Source organism: Carassius carassius, chromosome 36 (genome assembly GCF_963082965.1).
Source record: "Carassius carassius chromosome 36, fCarCar2.1, whole genome shotgun sequence".
Classification (NCBI taxonomy): Eukaryota; Metazoa; Chordata; class Actinopteri; order Cypriniformes; family Cyprinidae; genus Carassius; species Carassius carassius.
Genome location: NC_081790.1, coordinates 12,707,207 through 12,731,721, shown reverse-complemented (window position 1 = coordinate 12,731,721; position 24,515 = coordinate 12,707,207). Strand labels below are relative to the sequence as shown.

The 24,515-nt window shown below is 41.2% G+C and overlaps 1 protein-coding gene across 4 annotated transcripts in view; it reads right to left on the bottom strand.

The window, feature by feature from the left end:
• The window catches only part of LOC132117193 (glutamate receptor 4), a 103,571-nt gene that overhangs the window by 4,923 nt on the left and 74,133 nt on the right, over positions 1 to 24,515 (bottom strand). For all 4 annotated transcript variants that reach the window (XM_059526298.1, XM_059526301.1, XM_059526296.1 and 1 more), the window contains exons 10-13: positions 23,260 to 23,466; positions 21,548 to 21,921; positions 3,970 to 4,168; positions 1,887 to 2,134 (exon numbers count right to left, since the gene is read on the bottom strand). In XM_059526298.1, the coding sequence (XP_059382281.1) occupies positions 1,887 to 2,134; positions 3,970 to 4,168; positions 21,548 to 21,921; positions 23,260 to 23,466 (1,028 nt within the window). The remainder of the gene's footprint in view (positions 1 to 1,886; positions 2,135 to 3,969; positions 4,169 to 21,547; positions 21,922 to 23,259; positions 23,467 to 24,515) is intronic.

Genomic DNA, 24,515 nt, shown 5'->3' with positions numbered 1-24,515 from the left:
TGAGCGCTTTACTATGCACTCCAAATTGCTGAGATGCACAGAGGGACCTCACGATATTGAATGCCTGTTACTTTCCTATATGCTGCTTACAGACGGTTTAAATAAGCACTGAGGGTTTAAGCCTCTGAAAGTGCTGAATGAGTTTGATCCTATTGCCCAGACCCCTGCGTTCCCACCTCTGGCTTCGCCACAAGAGAGCTGGCAACACAATTCTGCTTCGAAACACCAGACATTATCTTTCCCTGCAGTTCTCATCAATGCCTATCATTCTGTAGATAATGTTCTATAAATATAAGCATATCATATGAATTACTGTTATTTTAACATACTTGGTATGACACAAACAATGGGGTCCAAAAGTCCAAAAAACTACAGTATGAATAATGCTTCTATTTTTGAATGTTTCACTGTAAATCAGCATGGTCTTGACAACATTTCAAGTCTTATGTTGTATATTATTATGTAGACATGCACATGTCTATTTCTCTATGACATTCTGCAAGATTTGACAATATTCATAAACATGATAAACATATTGTGCTTCAATGGAATCAAGAATATCTGACCTTTTGAGATAAATATATACATATATATATATATTATTTGAGATATATATATATATGCATGTTCTTATTCAATACTTAAACAAAAATAATAATAAAGTGCAAAATATAAAATATTTACTAAATCAAATAATCATATTAATAATTAGATTTTTCATTTCTAGATCCAAAAAATTTATATTTTCAATGACAATAAACATGCAAATAAAGTGAAGAATCTTAAATAAAGTCATGGATTTAGTCAAATTAATTTAAATAAATTAATAAATACATGTAAATATTTAATAATACCTGTTTTCAAAATCCTAACAATTTATATTTTCAGTAATAAATAAATATAATAATAAATATATATAAATAAATGGGTACTAGATTTTCAAACATTTACACAATGTATAAATGAAGTATAATTAATTTGAATTCATATATACATTTAAATTGAATCATTATAACAGTAATGCATTTGTTTTTATTATAAAACTCCTAAAACCTAAATATATGTTTATACTTCAATCAATTTAATTATACTTCAAACATTTATTACTTTTGGACTCCACTGTAAAAGTCTAATCTCGCAAATCTATAGTTAAGGGCCAAAATGTACATGATGGGAATGATTCAAGAGAGGTTTATCCTGAATGCAACATTAATAAACACACAGCCCACAGGAACAAAGAACGGGACAGGGAAATAATGTAGTGAGACCCATCTGAGCTGAGGAGGGGAAGAGAAAGAAGAGCATTAAGGACAGTGTGCTGCAGATCTGAAGCCGAGTGAATCTCCTGCGCTGGTCTGACATCACGACAGCAGGAGAAAAGCCATTACGCCATTGGACGCTCTTCCCCCCGGTATCATGGGAAGGGTCAGACAGACCGCGGTAACTCCGCAACAAAATGGCTGATCCCGGGGGCTACCGCCATCTGTAACTGAATCTTCTCAACCTTTCTTTACATGCTTCATGGCGTTTAAATGTGCATACCTCTCATTCTAAGTGGGAAAAACATCAGACCAGGCAGAATATTCACAGGCTTGTCCATTCATTGAAATTCATGTTCATTGTTAAACATTCAGACATTTCATCTCAAAATTCATTGGCATTAACATGCATGCATTAGTTTGAAATGACCTGCTTCAGGCTACATTAAAAAACAAACAAACAAAATGAGTGAAAGAAAACATAGCACTACATATACAAGACCTTTAACTGCCCACAAGAACACAAGAGAAAAGCAAAAAGAAAGAAGAGAAAACTAGAAATAGGCACGCCAGGGAAGGTGGAATACCATAACAACACGTGACATATTGTTATACTACTCCACCCACCTTAACTGTGAGCCTTTAGGCGTCGCCACCCCGTAGCCTTTGGAGTCCAGGTTTCCTCCCACTTTCATGGTGTCGCAGGGTTTGCGCTGCTCCGTGTACTCGTTCATTGTGGACTCCAGCAGGAAGGCGTACTTCCCTTTGGATTTTCTCACTCGTGCCACTCCCTCTGCCGTGGTCTTAGTGAACACCGTGGGCTCGGCAGACTTCATGTAGCTCCACATTTTCTCATAAACGGCAATCTTTGACCTCTGGAAGTTGGGGAAGAGGTGTAGAATGGCAGTGAAGTGTGCAGAGGAAGTGTGGAGAGTGCAGATTATTTGTTAGTCGCTGAATTATTACAGTTATTACAGCTACAGTTATTACAGAAATCACAGTTTAGAGGTTCTCAGCCTTGGGGTTGAGACCACAGACTGTAAAAAGCTGGATGACGCATCTCCCCTTTCTTCCACAATAGAAAAGTGAAGTCAAAACATTCTGAGAATGGCCGCTGTCATCTTGGCAAAATTACATAAGTTAGAGCCTGAGTCTGTGGAGTCTGCACAGTAGTGATCGTGAGGTGGAGCAGCAAAATCAAAGTCCCGCCCAAACTCCCACAGACCCAATCGCAAGCTCACAACATGACACCACACCCCATTTTTACAGTATAGCATCAAATAACTAAATAAAAGCAAACCTAGTAGTAAAAATAAACACCTGAACATACACCAGCATGCTTAGAACTACATAAAAAGACAGAAAACATCTTATTTAAAGTGTAATTAGATTTGTTTAGTTTGTCTCACATTCCATTAGATTACATGGAGAGGGCGGGGTTTATGACCTACACCCGTTCATCTTGAGGTGATCGAAACATTCTGACTTCACTTTTCAAGACTTGTGCAGCACACTTGGTTGTGACCCCTTGTGAGATTGTGGGGGATTTTTATGAATGTATTAATTATAGTAACTAATTCAAATGATAAATTATGATATGCACTACTGTACACAAGTTTGGGGTCAATAGTTGTTCGTAATACTTTGATTCTGCAAGGACACATTCAATTGATCCAAATAAACAGTAAAGACATTTATAATGTAACAAAATATTTATATTTCAAATAAATCCTGTACTTTTGAATCTTTTTGTCATTAAAAAATCCTGGAAAGAATTAATCACAATTTTTTAGGCAGCACATCTGTTTTATCATTAATAATAAGAAATTTTCTTATTAAAGTTTCTTGAGCACCAAATCAGTATAATAGAATGATTTCTGAAGGATCATGTGACATGGAAGACTTGAGTAATGATGCTGAAGTATTAATCAGAAAACAGTTATTTTAAATGTAATTCATATTTCATAATATTGCTGTTTTTATTGTCTTTTTGATCAAATAAATGTGGCATTTGGTGAGCATAAAAAAAAATTATACCAACCCTAAACTTTTGAATGGTTGTGTGTATATATATATATATATATATATATATATATATATATATATATACACACTATTATAAATAATTTAATGGTATATTTATTATGGAAGCCCCTTTCGGCCACTGAATAAAATATATAAAAAAATATTTTTTTTATCTCACATTTCTGACTTTTTTCTCGCAACTGTAAGATAACATTTAGCAATTCTGACTTTTTTTCTCAGAATTGCAATTTTATATCTTGCAATTCTGACTTTATAACTCATAAGTCTGAGAAAAATTTGAAATTGCGGAATGTAAACTCGCAATTGTGAGATAAAAAGTCAAAATTGCCTTTTAAAATTTTTTTTATTTAATGGTGGAAACAGGCTTATATTCATAATTTGCCAGTTTTGTAATTATGTAAATGAGATCCTAAAGCATATATTTTTATTTTATTTTAGAACCTAAAAAATAATTGTGAACCAAAAAGTAAAAAAAAAGACTGAGAACTGTAATATACTTTAATTAAGAACATATGTTCTTCAGTTGGTTTATTAATCTGTGGGTTTTTCGCTCTTTTTATCTAATACAGAACTAGAGATCTTTTCATTTTGGAGTCATTCCCTTTCAGCCCCCCTAACAAAACACCAGCGCCCTCCCCTCAACCCATTAGCTTTGGCCACTTACCCTGAAGAACTCTTTAGTGGAGCCTGAGTCAAGAGTACCATACGCTATGTCTGTCTGCTTGGCCAGGTCCTCAGCGCTCTCAATGGGCGACACCATCCTCTCCACAGTGAGGAAAGCAGCCAGGTTGGCTGTGTAGGAGGAGATGATGATGAGGGTGAAAAACCACCACACTCCACCCACGATGCGTCCGGATAGAGACCTACACCGCCGGAAAGGAAGAGAGTGGAGAGGAAAATGACCATGCAAGGAGGGTTTGAAGGAGTGGTGAATGACAGAGCAATGAAAGAAAGGATAATATTGATTTCAAAAAAGGAAGGAAAACATTGGGGGAAAGGGAGTGAGGAAAACAGGAGGAGAAAAGGAGAGAAATGTTTTGTCAACTTTAAAAAGACAGAATTACTGCTTTAAAATAAGTGAAAAATTAAAGTAAATTATTGAAAATTACATTTAAAGGTTTAATTTATAAAAAAATAAATAATAATAATTGTGTGACACTGAAGACTTTTGAACAGTAGTATAATATAAAAGAAAACATTTCTGAAGAATCTTCACATTGAACTACGTACGATGACGGTTCATAGTGACAAACTTTGCCAAAAAGAGTAACAAACATCATAAAAGTACTAAACAGAACATATGGAGTACATATAAAAATACATATAACTATGAATATCTATAACTTCAAAAATATACTGCCATCAAATATGGTCGGGTTTGATCTACTGTATATCAATGACTTTTAACATCTAACCTGCACCATAGGTGACATATTGAATAACTTAAAATATGATCTATTCAATGGTGCACTGTAAAAAGTGAATCATGAGTCTTGTAATTTTCATTAAAAAAAATTAAGGTGATAATTAAAAATAATGTGTGGATTTCATTAAAGAAATTGTGATTCAGTGTTGTATAGAAAAGAATTTGGACTTTTTACTAATAAAACCAAGATATGCGTTTTCCTCATTTTTTAAAGGAGACTTAAGCAGTTTTGGTGCTTGAATTGGGGAACTGATTAAACTAAAATAATTAAGGAAAGAAGGCTGCCTATTTATTTTAAGAGAATTAGCTCAGTTTTGCAGTTTTATTTTAGAGGTGACTGTTAGTTCCCAGCATGCTTTGCATACGGCTGGATATGGAGAGTTAATTTTGAAATTTAATGCTACTTTATATTTTTGGGTGAAAGGAAGCATCTATTAATGTTTAATGTTCAGTTACATTTGACATTTGTAAGAGTTTCTGTAACATTGAAGTTTCCATTGCACAGTGCAATCGTTACCACTGTGCTGAAGAGTAGAGCTTGTGTGTATGGATACTACTCTTCTAAGGCATTAAACCTTGTTTAATGAGCAGTAGCTTTGCTAGTGCTAGTGCAGTACTTTCCAGTATTTCTCAAGTATTTTCCTACTTGAGCTGATTGGCTGTATACAGTCTTGTAAATTTATAAAATAACAAAATACAAACAGACCTCATTTAAAATCACAGACTTTTGAGAATAAACTTAAAATAAATGAGCACATTTCCCTAATTATATAAAATGTATTGTGTCATAGATTAATTAATTTAGGAGATTTTACATGATTTATTCAGGTAGATGCCATAAAAAAATTCAAGCCTGAAAAACTACTCAAAAATATTATGTGTAATATTGTTATTGTAAGTAAATAGCTCATTAGATTTTTTACAGTGTGCATTTGTAATACTTTTACTGTGCTTTTGTTGTTGTTTTTTCTTTTTGAAGGTCACTATAAACTTCTTGTTTGGAAAAGAGCTGCATGAAGATTTAAAATCCTCATTTTGAGTTCAACAGATAAAACAACAACATACAGATGGTGAGTTAACAAATAAACAACAAAAATTTGATTTCTTGCGGAACTCTGTCTTTAAATTCAAGTATCCAGGCAGTAGTTCCTCTATGGTGACCTTACAGAAGCTACTGTAGATCACCAGTTGCTTACAGTATAAAACACAGCCTGTCAAAACAGTCTTTCACAGCAATGATCATTTAATTGGCTCTATGTAGGTGAGGGTTTCCTTCACTAAGAAGGAAATCTCTTCGACCGGTTGCCATGAAGACAGATTGGCTATTTAGACTGGGCCGGCAGGAAAGTCAACCACAAAGGGGGCGAAGTGCTAAAACCCAACACTGTTTAAATTCTCACCTCACCCTGATTATGCAAACCAGTTTACAGGATGGTGGTGCAAAATCTATGCAGGCCTGTCCTTCTTCTTCTGCTGTCAAGGAAACATTTCTATATTAAGATGCAGTGGTTAACATAATTAGCTTTTAGAAATGAACTCAAAGCGGGCTGTCACCCATCTGAGGGGGTTGAAGCAGAGCACACTGTCTAACTTGAAATCCACCATTGGACGCACCGTTCAAGCCCAGTGACGTCAGAGGATCAGATGCACCGCGGCTCATGCTAACCGTGGTTAATCAATTTGACTTCATGAGACAAAGCCAATTTAATAACAGCTGAAACTGAGTGCACACGAAACCAGAGAGTCACCCCTCGGGCCACTCCGCTGCCCTGCCGCTTGGCATACAGTATCATTCATAAATACATATGATCCATGAAAAAACAGGAATTCTCTCTGGTCTTCATAATGTCATTTCTTGTAAAACAGATCCTCTGATCACAGTCAGTGATAAGAATCACACTGTCTCTGTAGATTTCACACATACAGACAAGAACAAAATAAGCAAACAATCCCTCGAAGTAGCTCATTATCAAAGCAGTGCCATTAGAGCTGTGAGATGGGATGTGCTATGGTCAGTGAAACGTACTCGGTTACTAAACGTAACCTCGGTTCTCTCTAGAAGAGCGAACGAGTACTGCGTCTTAGCTAAGACGCTACGGGAAAAGTCTCTTTTCACGAAATACTGAAGCAAAAAATTATCCTTAATTTTGTATTTTTGTAAAGCGCATTTGCAGCAGTACACAGCCATAGGCGAGACGGCTCGCTCGCTCACTGGCTTGTTCTGCGGCAACTGCACAGCCTATCGAGCGCAGGCTGATGCAACATCAGACCAATAAGGGCGCTTCGCGCCCTTCTTGCCACTTCCCGCCGAAACGGGTGTGGCCCAACCTATAAAAGGAGCTCGAAAAGGCTGACTCACCTGATTTATTTCATCGCCGAAGCGAACCAGAGTGAATCGTACGCACGGCAGAGAACGCAGTACTCGTTCGCTCTTCTAGAGAGAACCGAGGTTACGTTTAGTAACCGAGTACGTTCTCTTACGAGAGCTCTCTCGTACTGCGTCTTAGCTAAGACGCTACGGGAACCCGATGTAAAACGCCGTGCGCGCAGGGATCACACACCGATAAACCTGAAGCAACGCCCAGGATATACAGTGCACAGTCACCTGAGGGACTCACAGAGAGTCCGGGACAGAAAAAAGGGGGAAAAAACCCTCCGTCCCATATCTAGCAGCATCCGTAGATGCGGCAATATGACATCACACAGCCGAGGCAAGGCCTGACCAATGTGGCAATGCGGGTCTTACGCAATACTGCCCATATAACAGTCGGCAGCGCCTAGCGCTCATGAATTCAGAATTCCCCTCAGGGCCCTGATTCTTCTATACCGACAGCAGCCTTGCTTGCAAGGCGGGAACCTCCAGGTTATAGAACCTGATAAATGTAGACGGCGAGGCCCAACCCGCCGCCATACATATATCCTGCAAGGAGATCCCAGTAGACCACGCCCACGATGAGGCGACGCCTCTTGTGGAGTGTGCTCTGACGCCCAACGGGCACTGAAGGCCCCTGGAAGCGTAAGCTAACGCTATGGCGTCAACTATCCATCTGGATAGAGTCTGTCTCGAAACAGCCATTCCTTTGGAACGTCCACCGAATGAGACAAATAGCTGCTCCGTCTGCCGAAAGGCAGCAGAGCGAGACACATAAGCTCTTAAAACCCTGACAGGGCAAAGAAGACTCGAGTCTCCATCCTCCCCTGACACCGGCAGGGCGGACAGGGCAATAACCTGAGCCCGAAACGGTGTGTTGAGGGATTTCGGCACATAACCGTGCCTAGGTTTGAGTATGACCCTTGAGTCATTGGGCCCAAACTCCAAGCACGACTGGCTCACCGAGAGCGCGTGCAAATCACCCACACGCTTCACAGAAGCGAGAGCCAACAAGAATACTGTCTTGAACGACAGATGCTGAAGGCTAACCGATTGGATAGGCTCAAAAGGGGGACCCTTCAAGGCCTCCAAAACCGCCGCGAGGTCCCACAGAGGGACTGACGGAGGCCTGGGAGGATTCAGCCTCCTAGCTCCTCTGAGGAACCGGATGACTAAATCGTTCCTTCCTATTGACTGACCGGACGCCGTTTCAGAAAACGCCGCGATGGCCGCCACATAAACTTTGAGCGTGGATGGGGCTCTGCCCTTATCCAACAGCTCCTGTAGGAAGGAGAGGACCTCCGTCACCTCACAACTAAGGGGTGAATAACCTCGAGCTGTGCACCAGCTGGAGAACACCGACCACTTCGAGGCATACAGACGTCGTGTCGACGGAGCTCTAGCCTGAGTGATGGTATTTAGCACTCCCACTGCGAGATCAGCGGGTAACCGTTGAGTGCCCATACATGGAGGGACCACAACTCCGGTTGAGGGTGCCAAATCGAGCCCCTGGCCTGCGAGAGGAGATCTCTCCTCAACGGTACCGGCCATGGGGCGACATCCGCTAATTGCATCAAATCTGGGAACCATGGTTGGTTCTTCCAAAGAGGTGCCACAAGCAGTATTGAACATCTCGTTTCTCTCACCCGTTCTATCACCTGCGGAAGGAGGGAGACGGGAGGGAACGCATAAAGCGGGCAGCACGGCCATTTCCGTGACAGCGCGCTTTCGTTCTTGGAAAAGAATGCGGGGCAGTGAGCATTTTCGTGGGACGCAAAGAGGTCCACCTCCGCCTTGCCAAATCTCTCCCACAACAGCCGAACTGTTTGCGGGTGTAGAGACCATTCGCCCGTAGGGACATTGCCTCTGGACAGCCTGTCTGGACCCAGATTCTGCAGTCCAGGCACATGCACCGCTCTCAGCGAGCGCACGTTGCGTTGAGCCCAAATCAGGAGGCGTTCCGTCAGCCTGTACAGGTTTCGGGACCCGAGACCGCCCTGGCGATTTATGTAGGACACCACGGACATGTTGTCCGAACGGACTACGACGTGGTGATCCTTGATATGGGGACAAAAGCGCGTCAGCGCATTCTCCACTGCCAGCATTTCCAGGCAGTTGATATGATGGAGCTTTTCCCGTTCTGACCATAGGCCAAAGGACGGTCTGCCTTCGAGCAGCGCTCCCCATCCCGAAGTGGAGGCGTCCGTCGACACCATTTTCACACTCGGGGAAGTCCCCAGGCTTACACCTGATCGGTACCAGCCGTTCGCTGTCCAAGGTGCTAGAGCCGCAACACAGCTCTGATCGACCTTGAAATGCAGCCGGCCAGACGCCCACGCTCTGCGCGGCACCCGAGCCTTCAGCCAGAACTGCAGGGGGCGCATGCGGAGCAGGCCCAGCCGCAGAACCGGAGATGCTGAGGCCATGAGACCCAGCATCCTTTGACAGTGTTTGAGCGACACAGTCGCGCCGCAGCGGAAAGAACTCGCTGCGCGCTGAATGCCCATCGTGCGCTGTGGTGACAGTCGCGCCGTCATGGAACACGAGTCCAGAACTATACCCAGAAACAGGATCGTCTGACTGGGGTTCAGCGAACTCTTCGCCCAATTGACACTGAGGCCGAGCTTCTCGAGGTGATCGAGTAAAACAGCCCTGTGGTTCACGAGCTCCGCTCGTGATTGGGCCAGAACTAGCCAGTCGTCCAAATAATTCAGCACTCGTATGCCTCTGAGTCTGAGAGGAGCGAGCGCTGCATCCATGCACCTCGTAAACGTACGAGGAGCTACGGACAAGCCGAATGGCAGGACTGCAAACTGGTATGCCTGGCCCTCGAAGGCGAATCTCAAAAACCGCCTGTGGTTTGACGCTATCTGTATTTGAAAATACGCGTCCTTCAGATCTATTGACATAAACCAGTCCCCTCCGCGAATCTGCGCGAGGAGCTTCCTGGTCGTGAGCATTTTGAAACTGCGTTTCATCAATGCCTTGTTCAGCTGCCTTAGATCCAGTATGGGCCTGAGACCCCCGTCTCTCTTGGGCACCAGAAAGTATCTGCTGTACAGCCCCCCCTCGCTTTGAGCTTGAGACACAGGCTCTACAGCCCCTTTGCTCAACAGTTTCGATATTTCGGCCCGAAGTATGTGTGCTACTTCTGTTTTGACCGTAGTTTCGACGCGCGCTGAGAAGCGCGGTGGGCGTCGAGAAAACTGTAGCGAGTAGCCTCTCTTTATAATGCCTAGCACCCAATCCGAAACCCCTGGAAGCGCTGACCATGCATTCGCATGAATGGCTAAGGGCTGGATGTGACACGCGCTCCGTTGACTGGGCAACGGCGGCGCTCGAGTGTGCTGCGCATCTGAGGCGGGGAGCGCGCTGATCACAGCGGGCAGATCGCTCATCCTCGACCCCGTTCCGGCGCTTAACCGACTGGAGGGAGGCTGAGCGGGTCCCGTGGGACTCAATATATCTGCGAGTAACCGTGGGCTGCATGTGTGCACTTTTACCACTTCCAACTCGCCGTCTGCCTGTGCAGAATGTACGTGCACGGGCCTCGTTTTTACAGAAGCCCCGCGCCGTAAGTGACATAGTGTATGTGGGCACTGGGAAGTGGGCACGTTTACTATGCGGCGCGCTCGACCGATCTGTGTCGATCCTATGTGCGCCCGCCCTGTGTGCAGGGCTGTGCTTACATGTGGGGATGGGCACTGGGTAGTGGGCATCGTCACTGCATTTAAAGCACCATCGGCCGTGGCCGGACGAGCGTGCACGGGTTTCGTTTTTACAGAAACCGCATGACGCGTGTGACATAGTAATTGTGGGCACTGAGGGGTGGGCACGTTTACTATGTAGTGTGCGCGACCGACTTGAGTCGACATTATGAGCGCAGGCCCTGTGTGTAGGGCTGTGCTTACATGTGGAGATGGGCACTGAGGAGTGGGCATCGTCACAACATTTATAGCACCATCGGCCGTGGCCGGGACACCAGAAAAAACGCTGTTTTTGTGAAACATCTGGGTAGCCGTGATAACGGCTTTTGTGTGCAGGCAAGCGGGCACTCGTGCAGGCTTGCTCATTGCAGAAAACACTGAGGCAGTCGCAACTCTTGGAACTGCAACAGCGGCGCGCTTGGGTGAGAGCTCGGCCGCAGCGGAACTCGAACACCGGCGCTTTCCCAGCAGTGCTAGGATGCTTTCGGGGCTTCTGGCTTCACCGCAATCCTCTGCCGCGGCTCCCGCGGCGCGGGGCGACGGCTCGAAGAGCGAGAACGGGGTCCCGAGCTGCGTTGCTGACGCTGTCGTGATGGCGCAGCAGGAGGCGGTGGGCGTGACTGAGAGCTCTGTGGGGCCGGTCTAGAGCGGCTAGCTGCAGAACTGGAGCGCTTCGGCAAGAAGTGCTTGAACGCCTGTGAAGCTTTCTGGTCCTCGGCGAATCTCTCCACAAACTCGTTGACGGAAGATCCAAAGAGGCCGGTAGGAGTTAGCGGAGCGTCAAGAAACGCAGCGCGCTCAGACTCCTTGATGTCAGAAAGCGTCAGCCACAAATGCCTCTCAGCCACCGTAGCGGAAGCCATAACCCGTCCCATGGCCTGTGCAGCGGACTTAGCAGCGCGGAGGGAGAGATCCGAAGCACTCCTCAGATCCGCGAGACAGATCGCTTCAGGTCCCATCTCATCCAGCTTGCGGAGAAGATCGCCCTGGAAAATCTGTAGCGTCGCCATGGTGTGTAACGCAGACGCAGCCTGCCCAGCAGCAGAGAATATCCGTGTGAGCAGCGATGACGTCATGCGGCAGGCTTTGGATGGCAACGCCGCCTTAGTCCGCCGTCCAGCAGAGGGTGGGCAAAGGTGCGCTGCTATAGCCTGTTCCACCAGCGGAAGTGACAGGTAGCCTCTGTTCTTAGCACCGTCCAGTGTGGAGAATGCTGGCGAAACAGATGAGCGGATTCTCGCCGAGAATGGAGCGTCCCAAGCCTTCGCCACTTCTTCGTGAAGCTCAGGAAGAAAAGGGGCGTGTTTTGAGCTTGAGGAAGAGCGCTCATCCGGAAGATAGCTACCATCCAGCCGGGAACGTGAAGGGGGCGCTGGTGCAGACCACTCGAGGCCGAGGCTCGTGGCGGCCAACGAGAGTACACGCATCAGCTCCTTATCGATATCCCCCCGTCTGCTGGGCCTCTGAGCAGCTGGCGCGAGATCCACGGAGCTCGTCCAACCCTCACTGCCCGAAGCCAGCAGAGAGCACGTGTCTTCTTCCTCCGACGCGGGCCTGAGATCCACTTCCTCCGATGACGCGTCGGCAAGCAGCGGACACTGAGCATCGGGAAGCGATGCAGGGGAGACCGGCGAAGCGGAGGGAACCGGCGAGCTCGGCCGAGCTGGAGGCGGTTCTGGTAGGCGCTGCGAGCGGCGCTTCTTACGGCGCTGCGGCGCAGCGGATGATGCAGGCTTCGAGAAGTATGCCAGGCGAGTCCTCAGAGTCACCATAGGCATCAGCTCGCAATGAGGACATCCTCCATCAGCGAGCGCGAGCGCTGCATGGTCTTCACCCAGACAGGAGACGCAGATGACATGACGATCTCCTTCGCTGAGCGGGGTTCTGCACGAGCCGCACGAAGGCATCTTTAAAAAGACGCAGCTCTTTTGTGAACGTGCGTCGCAGGGCGAACACACACACAGATTATGACAGAACAAGGATTATAAAGGATATGGGCGCCGGATAGCGCAGCAGGAACGGCAGTGGAAGGCGGCGGTGCCAGCGGCTTCAGGATGGCTCGTCCTGCTGATATGCTCTTCCAGACGGCGCTTGCTTCCTCGTGATCCAGCGATGCGTGAGCTTCGCTGAAGAGATGAAAAATCAGGTGAGTCAGCCTTTTCGAGCTCCTTTTATAGGTTGGGCCACACCCGTTTCGGCGGGAAGTGGCAAGAAGGGCGCGAAGCGCCCTTATTGGTCTGATGTTGCATCAGCCTGCGCTCGATAGGCTGTGCAGTTGCCGCAGAACAAGCCAGTGAGCGAGCGAGCCGTCTCGCCTATGGCTGTGTACTGCTGCAAATGCGCTTTACAAAAATACAAAATTAAGGATAATTTTTTGCTTCAGTATTTCGTGAAAAGAGACTTTTCCCGTAGCGTCTTAGCTAAGACGCAGTACGAGAGAGCTCTCGTAAGAGAACCCTGCGCATTACTCACTACGCCACTTTTATGCAGATTTCCCAGCGAGGAGAACACATCAGCATGTGTGTACATTTGAGCGAGAGAATGTTTGGTGAATTTCAATTACATTCTGAAATATTAGCAGAGCCAGATTTGTGGAGGGACTGTGAGAATGCAAGTGAATTCCGAGAGAGAAAGAAACGGAGAGACCTTGACATGCCGTAGATAAATGGAAAGGTCACTGCCCGCAGCCACAGTGAGCCTCCGGCATTTTATTTATTCATGGCTTCCTCTCGACTGCTCTGATTAAGATTTAATACCTGCAAATCAATTTCGCCATGCGTGAGACTAGAGTCATTCACAATCACACTCCACATTACCGATCAAATTGGAAAAATAAAAAGGCAAGCTCTTACATTAGCCCATTAAAAATACATTCATTCCTATTTGGCAGCAATTTCTATCTCTCGGTCGTTGTCAGATACAGCATGTGGTGTCTTCAAACACCTGGATGTCTCACTGTGGCCTCGACATTAAAGAAACCTTAACGTGTTACTTATTAGATAACATAACTAATAGCATTATGCTCTAACTTTTTCTCATTCTGAATAGAAGGTATTTTTTTTACATTGGAAGTGATCAAGTGTTTATCATCTGAATGCTGAATAAATAAGCTTTCCATTGATCTATGGTCTGTTAGGATAGAACAATATTTGGCTGAGATACAGCTATTTAAAAAAAATAATAATAATAATAAAAATATTGAGAAAATAGTTTGACAAATTAAGTTTTTAACAATGGATATTACTAATCGTAAATAAAGTTTTGAAATATTTAGGGCCAGTTTTACTAAACAAGGCAAATTAGCTTGAGAGCGCAATTCCAAAAACAGCGCTGATGGGTGAGGAAATTTCTGTGGGTACTACTAATACTAACAATGTGCAAATTAAAGAACAGACGCAACATCTCATTTACACATCGACCTATGCAATATACCAAGTGCAGTGCAAATTAGCGTTGTAATGAATAAACAATAAAGAAATAAATAAACCGCAGAACACTGAAAAGGCCAGGAAGCCAAATAATGAAGGGCTGCAAGGTTTTGATAGAGCTGGTATTGTGTGACTCCTAGATGAGGGTTCCAAGTTGTCTTTTATTTCCTAAAGCAAATTAAAAGTAACATGGCTTTGCAAACAATTTGTTCAGATAATGCATTCTTCCAACTCGAACAAAAACGTTTGAACAGTAATACATAAAATATAAATATCTAATAATATTTATAAATATCTATAAAATAAAAAATAATTAAAAAATTCAAGTGCAAACAATCTTTATTGCCATAAGCTACAATTCCATATAAAATAAGCAGCTTTATTTGTGCTTATATTACACATTCTAATATTTTTATGACATTTCTTCATATTATTAGTATTAAAAACTGCTTTACATTTTATGGAAACCCTGATATATATTTTTTTCAAGATTCTTTGATGTATACAAAGTTCAGAACAGTATATATATATATATGTATATATATATATATACACACACACACATACATACATTTAGCAATTTAATGTAAACTTGTTGACTAAAAGTGTTAATTTATAAACAAAAATAATAGAAAAAATCTTACTAAATCAAAAATCAAACTTGGTAGTGGTTATATTTTAGTGAACAACAATTAATTTACAGTGTATATGAAATTGTAATCAAAATGTCATATAATATTAATATTAATTTGTTATTATCCTCAAAATCTTTTTCTTTTCCTTAATTTCCATGAACCTCCTAGCACACACCTCTGTCAGAAAGGTGCATTTCATGACTTAATGTACAGTAGAAGGAGTGTATTTACACAAGTATAAAAACCAAAAGAAACAACGTATCTCTCTGTACCATTTTTGACAAAAACATCTTAACAGCTGGCCTTTTTATTTTCATGCACAACAAAACAGAAAACAAGACTCATGCTGATTGCCATGACAACAGCAAAATTTAGGACGGCTGCACCTGTGAGTTCAAGGGCAGAGAAATCTACCGCTGCTCTGAGACAACAGCCAAATTGTTATTTTTGTCCAATACAAATAACCAGCTTGACTGGATTCTACTACAACCCGAATTCCGGAAAAGTTGGGACGTTTTTTAAATTTGAATAAAATGAAAACTAAAAGACTTTCAAATCACATGAGCCAATATTTTATTCACAATAGAACATAGATAACATAGCAAATGTTTAAACTGAGAAAGTTTACAATTTTATGCACAAAATGAGCTCATTTCAATTTTGATTTCTGCTACAGGTCTCAAAATAGTTGGGATGGGGAATGTTTACCATGGCGTAGCATCTCCTTTTCTTTTCAAAACAGTTTGAAGACGTCTGGGCATTGAGGCTATGAGTTGCTGGAGTTTTGCTGTTGGAATTTGGTCCCATTCTTGCCTTATATAGATTTCCAGCTGCTGAAGAGTTTGTGGTCGTCTTTGACGTATTTTTCGTTTAATGATGCGCCAAATGTTCTCTATAGGTGAAAGATCTGGACTGCAGGCAGGCCAGGTTAGCACCCGGACTCTTCTACGACGAAGCCATGCTGTTGTTATAGCTGCAGTATGTGGTTTTGCATTGTCCTGCTGAAAAAGACAAGGCCTTCCCTGAAATAGACGTTGTTTGGAGGGAAGCATATGTTGCTCTAAAACCTTTATATACCTTTCAGCATTCACAGAGCCTTCCAAAACATGCAAGCTGCCCATACCGTATGCACTTATGAACCCCCATACCATCAGAGATGCTGGCTTTTGAACTGAACGCTGATAACATGCTGGAAGGTCTCCCTCCTCTTTAGCCCGGAGGACACGGCGTCCGTGATTTCCAACAAGAATGTCAAATTTGGACTCGTCTGACCATAAAACACTATTCCACTTTGAAATAGTCCATTTTAAATGAGCCTTGGCCCACAGGACACGATGGGGCTTCTGGACCATGTTCACATATGGCTTCCTTTTTGCATGATAGAGCTTTAGTTGGCATCTGCTGATGGCACGGCGGATTGTGTTTACCGACAGTGGTTTCTGAAAGTATTCCTGGGCCCATTTAGTAATGTCATTGACACAATCATGCCGATGAGTGATGCAGTGTCGTCTGAGACCCCGAAGACCACGGGCATCCAATAAAGGTCTCCGGTCTTGTCCCTTACGCACAGAGATTTCTCCAGTTTCTCTGAATCTTTTGATGATGTTATGCACTGTAGATGATGAGATTTGCAAAGCCTTTGCAATTTGACGTTGAGGAACATTGTTTTTAAAGTTTTCCACAGTTTTTTTACGCAGTCTTTCACAGATTGGAGAGCTTTTGCCCATCTTTACTTCTGAGAGACTCTGCTTCTCTAAGACAAAGCTTTTATAGCTAATCATGTTACAGACCTGATATCAATTAACTTAATTAATCACTAGATGTTCTCCCAGCTGAATCTTTTCAAAACTGCTTGCTTTTTTAGCCATTTGTTGCCCCCGTGCCAACTTTTTTGAGACCTGTAGCAGGCATTAAATTTTAAATGAGCTAATTAAGTGGATAAAAGTGTAAAATTTCTCAGTTTAAACATTTGCTATGTTATCTATGTTCTATTGTGAATAAAATATTGGCTCAAGTGATTTGAAATTCCTTTAGTTTTCATTTTATTAAGATTTAAAAAACGTCCCAACTTTTCCGGAATTCGGGTTGTAAAACACCATTCATTTTTCAAAAAATAAATCCAAACGTCACCAATAAGCATGACACACTCTCTAGTCTAGAACAATACCCATCAACTTCTACAATGCATGTCATAAGCACAATTGCTTCCAACATGGGGAAAAGAGAGGTTTTCAATTGCACTTGTCTGCAAATAAATTACATAATACAAAAAAGATCTTATTTGAAAAGGTCATATATTATATGGTATTATTTCAAGTCATCTAACTACATCACGTTTTACTTGTAATGCAGCACATAATGCATGCTATTTTGGGGATGTGTTTCATCTGTGTATGGTCATAAATCTAAAAAGGGAATTGCAGTTCAAGGTTATCAACTTTTATCCCAGAGTGTCTTATGTAGATAAATGATTTGTGGGCTGAAATGATCATTCTGGCATGAAGAAAACCTGGGGCAAAGCTTCCTCTGGTGTAGCGTAATCTCCTTTCTCTCATTTCCGTCACTGTTACAGCGCTGGCCTGGTGAGTCAATCATATCCTTACATCACTCCCATGATCTCTCTCTCTTCCTAGCCCTATAATCATTCCCAAGCCATCTGAGGAATAAAAGAAGTCAGTGAATAGAGGCAATTATTGGAGCAAGATCGACCATAAAATATAAAAGTAGGGGCAGAAGAAGAAAGCCAGAGAGAGAGGGGGCTCAAGAGAAACAAAGGCAGCAAAAGAAAAGGAAAATTGTTCTTTGACATACCAGAAAAAAACACATTTGTGTGTCATAGGTGCAGAGAAAAATAAAAATCATAGCTTTTTTTTTTATCAATTTTCCATACACCCCCCTCCCTTCTTTATATCCATTTGTGCAAACACAAGAATCCTTGAAAACATTCGTCATCTTCACACAAATTTGAATAAATATTACAGAGTTAGTGCAAGCGAAGCACTTCAAGGACTTGACACTTCAAGAAAAGGTTTTATATAAGGGCTGCGACATGTTATTTTGAGTCGCGAGACTCGCGACACAATCTTATACATCGCATACCGAACCTGACTATCATTAGCATATCTTAATTCCCCATGATGCATGATTTTAAGAGGCTTCATTCACCGAGGCTGTGTGTGTTCGAATCTGAAAATGAGTTTTTTTTTATCTTCCCATGTCTGAAAGGGTCCACTGCTCACATGCATTGCAACTACAAACTCACTGCAATAGCGCACATGCCAGATACTGGCTTTTTCCGAGGTTCAGGAAGCTGCTCTACCTGTCTGCTGATGACACCTGCCAACCCACCTGAGCCAAAAACACGACAGGGAAAACAGGCAAGAGTTATGACCCTGTCCAGCCCCATCACACAAAACGCCCTAAGCATTTTCATACCCCATCATTCCCACATCATCCTCATCAATCATCTGCTTTACAAACTGTTTTACTCGCTGAGGAAACAAGGAAGACACGTGGAAGAGAGTGGTGCTGAATAAAACAGAATTAATCACATGTAGCTTGACTGTATTAAAATAAGTAAAAAAAAAATAAAATAAAAAAATCAACTCTCACTTTGAGGTGCTGTGTTTATGAGTCAATATTTCAATGGAGATTCAAGCTCAAACTGAACACACTGTTATTACGCATCAAAGTTTGTAAGGGTGTAATTTCAGCACCACTTAAAATAATAAAAGATAACAGAGACCTGAAATCAAGTCTCTTAGAATAGGAGAAAATTTTTAAATTTTCATATTTTTTTTGTATGATCTCCTTTCTAAAATAAAAAAGCAGCAATATATTTTCCTGTATAAAGGTCCACCAATAATGTGTGAGAAAAACAATATGTGTGATATTAAGAAGACAACGTGATCATCCCAAATTTGAATAACTGGTTTGAAATTCAACTAAACAACAGCAACAATTATTATTTTGTAGTAACAATATTCATGAATATTATTCTTATTAGAAATAAAATAAAGAAAAACAACAATGATAATAATTATTAATAATATTTCTGTATAAAGAAGTAATAGTATGATATAAAACCCAGTACTGTGAACATGTAATATTGTACTTATTATTCAAGTTCAAATAATAATAATAATTATTATCATTATCGGTGTTGTTGTTGTTGTTAACATATATTTCCCTAATCTAATTCTGAAACAAATAATTATAATAATAACAACTTTTATTTTCCTTTACAGTGTAAAGATTTTATGATAAAAGTAATAATTGTGATATTATGAAGAAATAATGACGATCCCAAAATTAAATCACCTAGACAACATTTACTTTGCATGTAAGTTTAATTTGAATGTGTATCTTTATTTCTATACTCAAAGGACAGTCTTAGCTGTGATCTGTCTTGTGACAAATGGGTTTGGCTCCATTATGCTCCACGAAAATGGAATGTGAAAATTAATATGAAATCAATCAAAATAAAACTTTACTGCAGGGCAGTGTAGTCCTCTGGGAAAAGAGAAAGTATTTTAACAGCGAAAAATTACACACTTCAGCTGTTAAATATGCATATAACTATCAAGTGCATAAGAAAAAGACAGCAAATCTGCGCAGTTGAATAACCAGTAGGCTATTAGACAGAGAAGAGGAGGAGGAAAGGACAAGTACCGAAACCCGGGTAACGCTGCTGTGCAACTGCGTCATCTTGTCTAAATCAAGAACACTGAGGTAAAGGCACATTCTGACTGAAGACAATTAATGGCATGTACTAAAGAAAATGAATGGAAGTGCTTTTTCCCTCTTTTTCTGTCATTTATCATTGGCTCCTATCCAACTCATGAATCTTTATTAGTTATATGCAAAAACGATGAAAGCATGATTCTTATAAGTCCTTAATGGGTCCTCTTCAAAACCATAGGCCCTCTACAGCGCTGTGGTGTTCAGGCTATAGAGCAGAAGAGGTAGACGCTATGGTTTTGACGTCTCTCTAGGGTACCTGCTGTCTTCCGCCATGTGCTGTGCTTTTTACTGCTCTTCTCTTCCCCTTGGCCTGTCATGAGTGATTTCTTATCTGGTGGGGGCTGAAAAATAAAGCCTGTTTTTTCTCTCTTCTCTTGATAACACTTCTTAAAGAGCTCTATCGTGGTCATGCAGGTGCTTATTACACAGAGAAAAGAGAGGGTGGGTGGGTGTGCGAGCGAGAGCTGGCGCTGCAGCGAGCCTGATGTTAAACCCGCAGGCAAAGGAAGGAGCAAGAGACAAATAACAAAAACAAACTGCCACACAGAGTAACGATGGATGACTAGCACATTTCCTGTGAAACTCCTGTGAGAACTAGCCGGCAGGACAGATGGGCAATGTGTGGACATCAAATGGGACAATGAGCGACTGTTCTGCTGGACCCCTGACCCCCAACTTGCTTCAGTGATGGTAAAATTCACCAAGGTGCAAAGCAGAATGACACCTCAGTTACTTACTGAGGAACCGGAGAGACAAGGTGTGATGTGTTTGGTAAATACAGAATGCAGCAAGTTCAAGGGATAATTCACCCAAAAATGAAAATTCTGGCATCATTTATCGTTTTCAAAAACTGTTTAATTTTCTTTCTTCTGTGGAACACAAAAGAAGATGTTTTGATGAATGTTTCAACTGCTTTTGTCCATACAATGAAAGTCAGTGGGCTCCAAAATAACACTGGTCTTCATTGACTTTATTGACAAGATTTTTCCTCAAAGTATTTCTTGTGTTCGGTAACGTTTTTTTTTTTGGGATGAACTGCTCCTTTACGTCTGACATTTGCTACATACAAATGGAATATGACCATATCTATAAGTATGTTTACATGCACTCCATTCAATTTGTGACATTCAAAAAATGTTTTTATTTTTTTTTATACTGTACACTACAGTTCAAAAGTTTAGGGGCTGTAAGATGCTTGTTTTTGAAAGAAGTCTTTTTAATGCTCACCATTTATTTGATCAAAAATAAAGAAAAATAGCACTATTGTGAATAACTACAATTTATAATAAGAATTTTCTATTTTAATGTATTTTCAAATGTCATTTATTCCTGTGATGACAAAGCTTAATTTTCTGCAGCCATTACTCTATTCTTCAGAGTCACATGATCCTTCAGAAAGTATTATAATATGCTGATTTGCTGCACAGTAAATATTTCTTGTTATAATCAATGTTGAAAATAGTTGTGCAGCTTAATGATTTTGTGGAAACCAGGATTCTTTGAAAAATAGAAAGTTCAAAAGAACAGCATTTATTGTCTCATACTTTTGTCACATAGACTTTACTGTCAATCTAATCTTGCTGAATAAAAGTATTTCTTTAAAAGAAACACCTGGCACCCGAAACTTTTGAATATAACTGTGCATGTAAACGTTCTTAGTGATGGTTGTGACTGGTTGTTCCTCGCTCCCCAAAGATTCAAAGCAGAAACAATGAATAAACAGTGAATGTTAATGCAAGATCTCCCACTTGGCTTTTCCTCTATATTCTTTAATTCAGACTCGTCATCAAATCACTATGGAAACTACAGCAATGACTCTATTTCAGTTATCAGATATGACAATATCAGAGACATTAACTGTATTAATTCCCACTGCAATATAGATCTTTTTCTTCTCAAGAAGTTTTCTAGTAGTGGATTGAGTTTACTGACCTGGGAGAGATGTCGCAACCCTGCTGCATGAAGGCTCCGAGGGAGAACCAGAGACTGTTGAAGATCCCAAACTCATTGGGGGGCTGGTCGCTAGGCAGACCATCAGTGCCCTCCTCGGGCTCCTCGGTGTGCCACTCGTACGGGCTGAAGCGGCTGACCAGGAAGAGCACCACGCTCACGCCGATGTAGGCGAACACAATGCACATCCAGATCTCGTAGGCCAGCGGGTCCAGGAAGGAGAAGACTCCCGGTTTGGATTTCTGGGGCTTCTTGATCATGATGGAGATGCCCAAACTCATGAAGGGTTTCGAGAAGTCAATGACCTCCTCCCGGACCAGCGTAATAGTCAATGGGGCCACAGCGATTTCCGCTTTCTAGAGCAACAGAAAAGCATTGTTATAATCTTTAATCACTTCACAACATGCTTGCTTACAACAAAATAGACATAATGGCATTGCCAGTTTAATAACTGAGCCATTTGATTGGATAAGCTAACAATAAATAGTTGCATTCAATGCTGAGATCTAATATTTCAACATTATACTTCAATGAGAATAGAGTGAATAAAACGAGAAAATAATGCATTATTCCCACCTCTTCTAACATCATATTTTATAACTTCTCTAATTGAACAAGGCTTTGCATATTAATGCCAAAAAATCCAAGGAGTTAATCCAAGAGGCTTAATACTGAGGTTTGGGGGAGAAGGATAAACTAATCAATGCAGAGAGAGAGAGAGAGAGAGAAAAGATGCTTACAGCAAAAGACGGGCTGCACATTTTGCTGCATGGTAAATCCAAAAACCAGATTATTGTTGGTGACTTAGTGACACTTTAGACCTTGGCAGAACTGCGCAAGACTAATCCAAAAAAAAGAAATTAAAGTTTCTCATAACTGTTTGACACTTTCAAGAGGAAGAAATAAAACTTTTGGGCTGTGTGTTTTCTGGTGCTCAGCAAAAATCTACAAGATGACAAGCACTGTCTGCACTGTATGTAGTGCTCATTAATAAACATCAGACTCTGAAAGGTTGGTCTTTCTTTCTTTCTCGGTTCACCAGACACAGAACTAAAAGTTTACAATGAAAATTGCTTAGATTTTAACTCAAATTCTCACCAGGCATTTCTCAAATACTCCATGTTTAAAATCCATACATTGAGTATTTCCAACTAGTTACATGTAACGGAATTACATAATTTAATTACAAAATAAATGTAACTAAAATCTGTTATAGTTACTGAGAAAAAAAGTGTAATTAAATTACTTATGAAAATTATAAAGATTGATTTCTTTCCCGCATTCATTAAAATATGAATTGAATTATCTAAAATATAAGACACCAATATTCAGAACTTTAGAACACAGAATAGGACACGTTTATATTTTATTTAGGTTTGTGTATATGTCTATATTTTTTAAGATTAACAGTCCCCCCCAACAAAACATTGCTAGATGCCAGTGTTTCTTGTCATATCAATGCAAAGATTCAAAAAACACTATCATAGCTATTAAAGTATATCTTATTAATCCGTTTTTTTTTTTTTTTTTACCTTAGAACGTTCTAAATGTAAAAAGAGGTTTAAAGTCTGATATTGTGGTGGCTGTGCTTAAAAATTTTTGTACAATCTTAATTCAAGTGATGAAGGATTTTGAGAAGCATGTCATCTATAAATCTCATGCATAAGTCGGAAAGTAAGAGGAATATTATTTACCCCGTACACCAGCTCCCCAACCATCCCATTCCAGATCTTTGTCTCTGGGTCACGAGCTCCATACTTTCCATCAGGCACGATGGAGATCTTATACTTGAAACCAATGTGTTTAGCAATTTCATATGCCAGATCCACGCAGTATCCCTCAAATTGCTCGTTCCCCTCGTACATCTCCCAGTTCTTCTTCAGCATTACATAAGGCCCTTCCTGAATGAACAAAACAACGAAGTACTTTCAATGGGCAACATGCCACACTTTTGTAAACAATTAAAAGTGAATAAATATCCATGTTGTTGCATTTAATTTGTATTCTATATTCTAAATATTATGTATTGCATAGTTATAGATGAATAAAGCTGTTGTAGAAGTGGTACTAAAAATAATTACAGTCATTATGTGAGCCTGTGGCTGATTGATTTGCTATTCAAATGCTAGCCATAAGAACATATTGCTTTTGTTTTAAATTGACATGACTCAAAATTCTTCCACATAAGACCATCGAAACCAAGGATTTTCATTCAGTGATTAATGTTTTAACATTTAAGAAAGGGTGTATGTATGAATGACAAAGTGTTGATACAAGCATTCATATATACTATAAAGCACAAAGAATGTACATTATGTGCTGTACATTATTCAAAGCAATGATTACTGACCCATAGTCACAACCACATTTTATTACAATTGCATGCCTTTATCAACATCTGAACAGCAAACTAATACTGCAAACCTGTCACACGCAACGACACAGAATTTGCTCTTATACTATCGCTGAAGCATATAAGGGATCACAGTTCAGAGGACAAGAAGGAACATTTGTGCAGGAAAAAGCCACACCATGAGAACAAACTGTAATTTTAAGTCATTAATCAGTATGATGTACTGTCATAACAAACAATTTATAACACAATACAGGTGCTTTACAGCAGCAAATAAAAATGTTTACTTACAAGGTGATGGCAGAACATTTACATAAAAATCCTGATTACCTGCTTCCCTTTTACAAATATTTTCTAAGCCATATGGCTGGCATAAAATGATGAAAGGCAGAAAGCCCAGTAGGGAGAATTAAATACTTCACACACAGCAAATAGAGCTCTCCGCACTGGATGTCAACGCAACATTCGTTTCATCTCAAATTTGTTTGATATATGAGAATGCAACCTTCTCCTAAAATCGTTTTTACAAGCAAAGGGCAGTGTTGTTCCTGGTCAGTGTTAATAAAATAACAAAAAGGATCTAGCATTCGTAGCAGG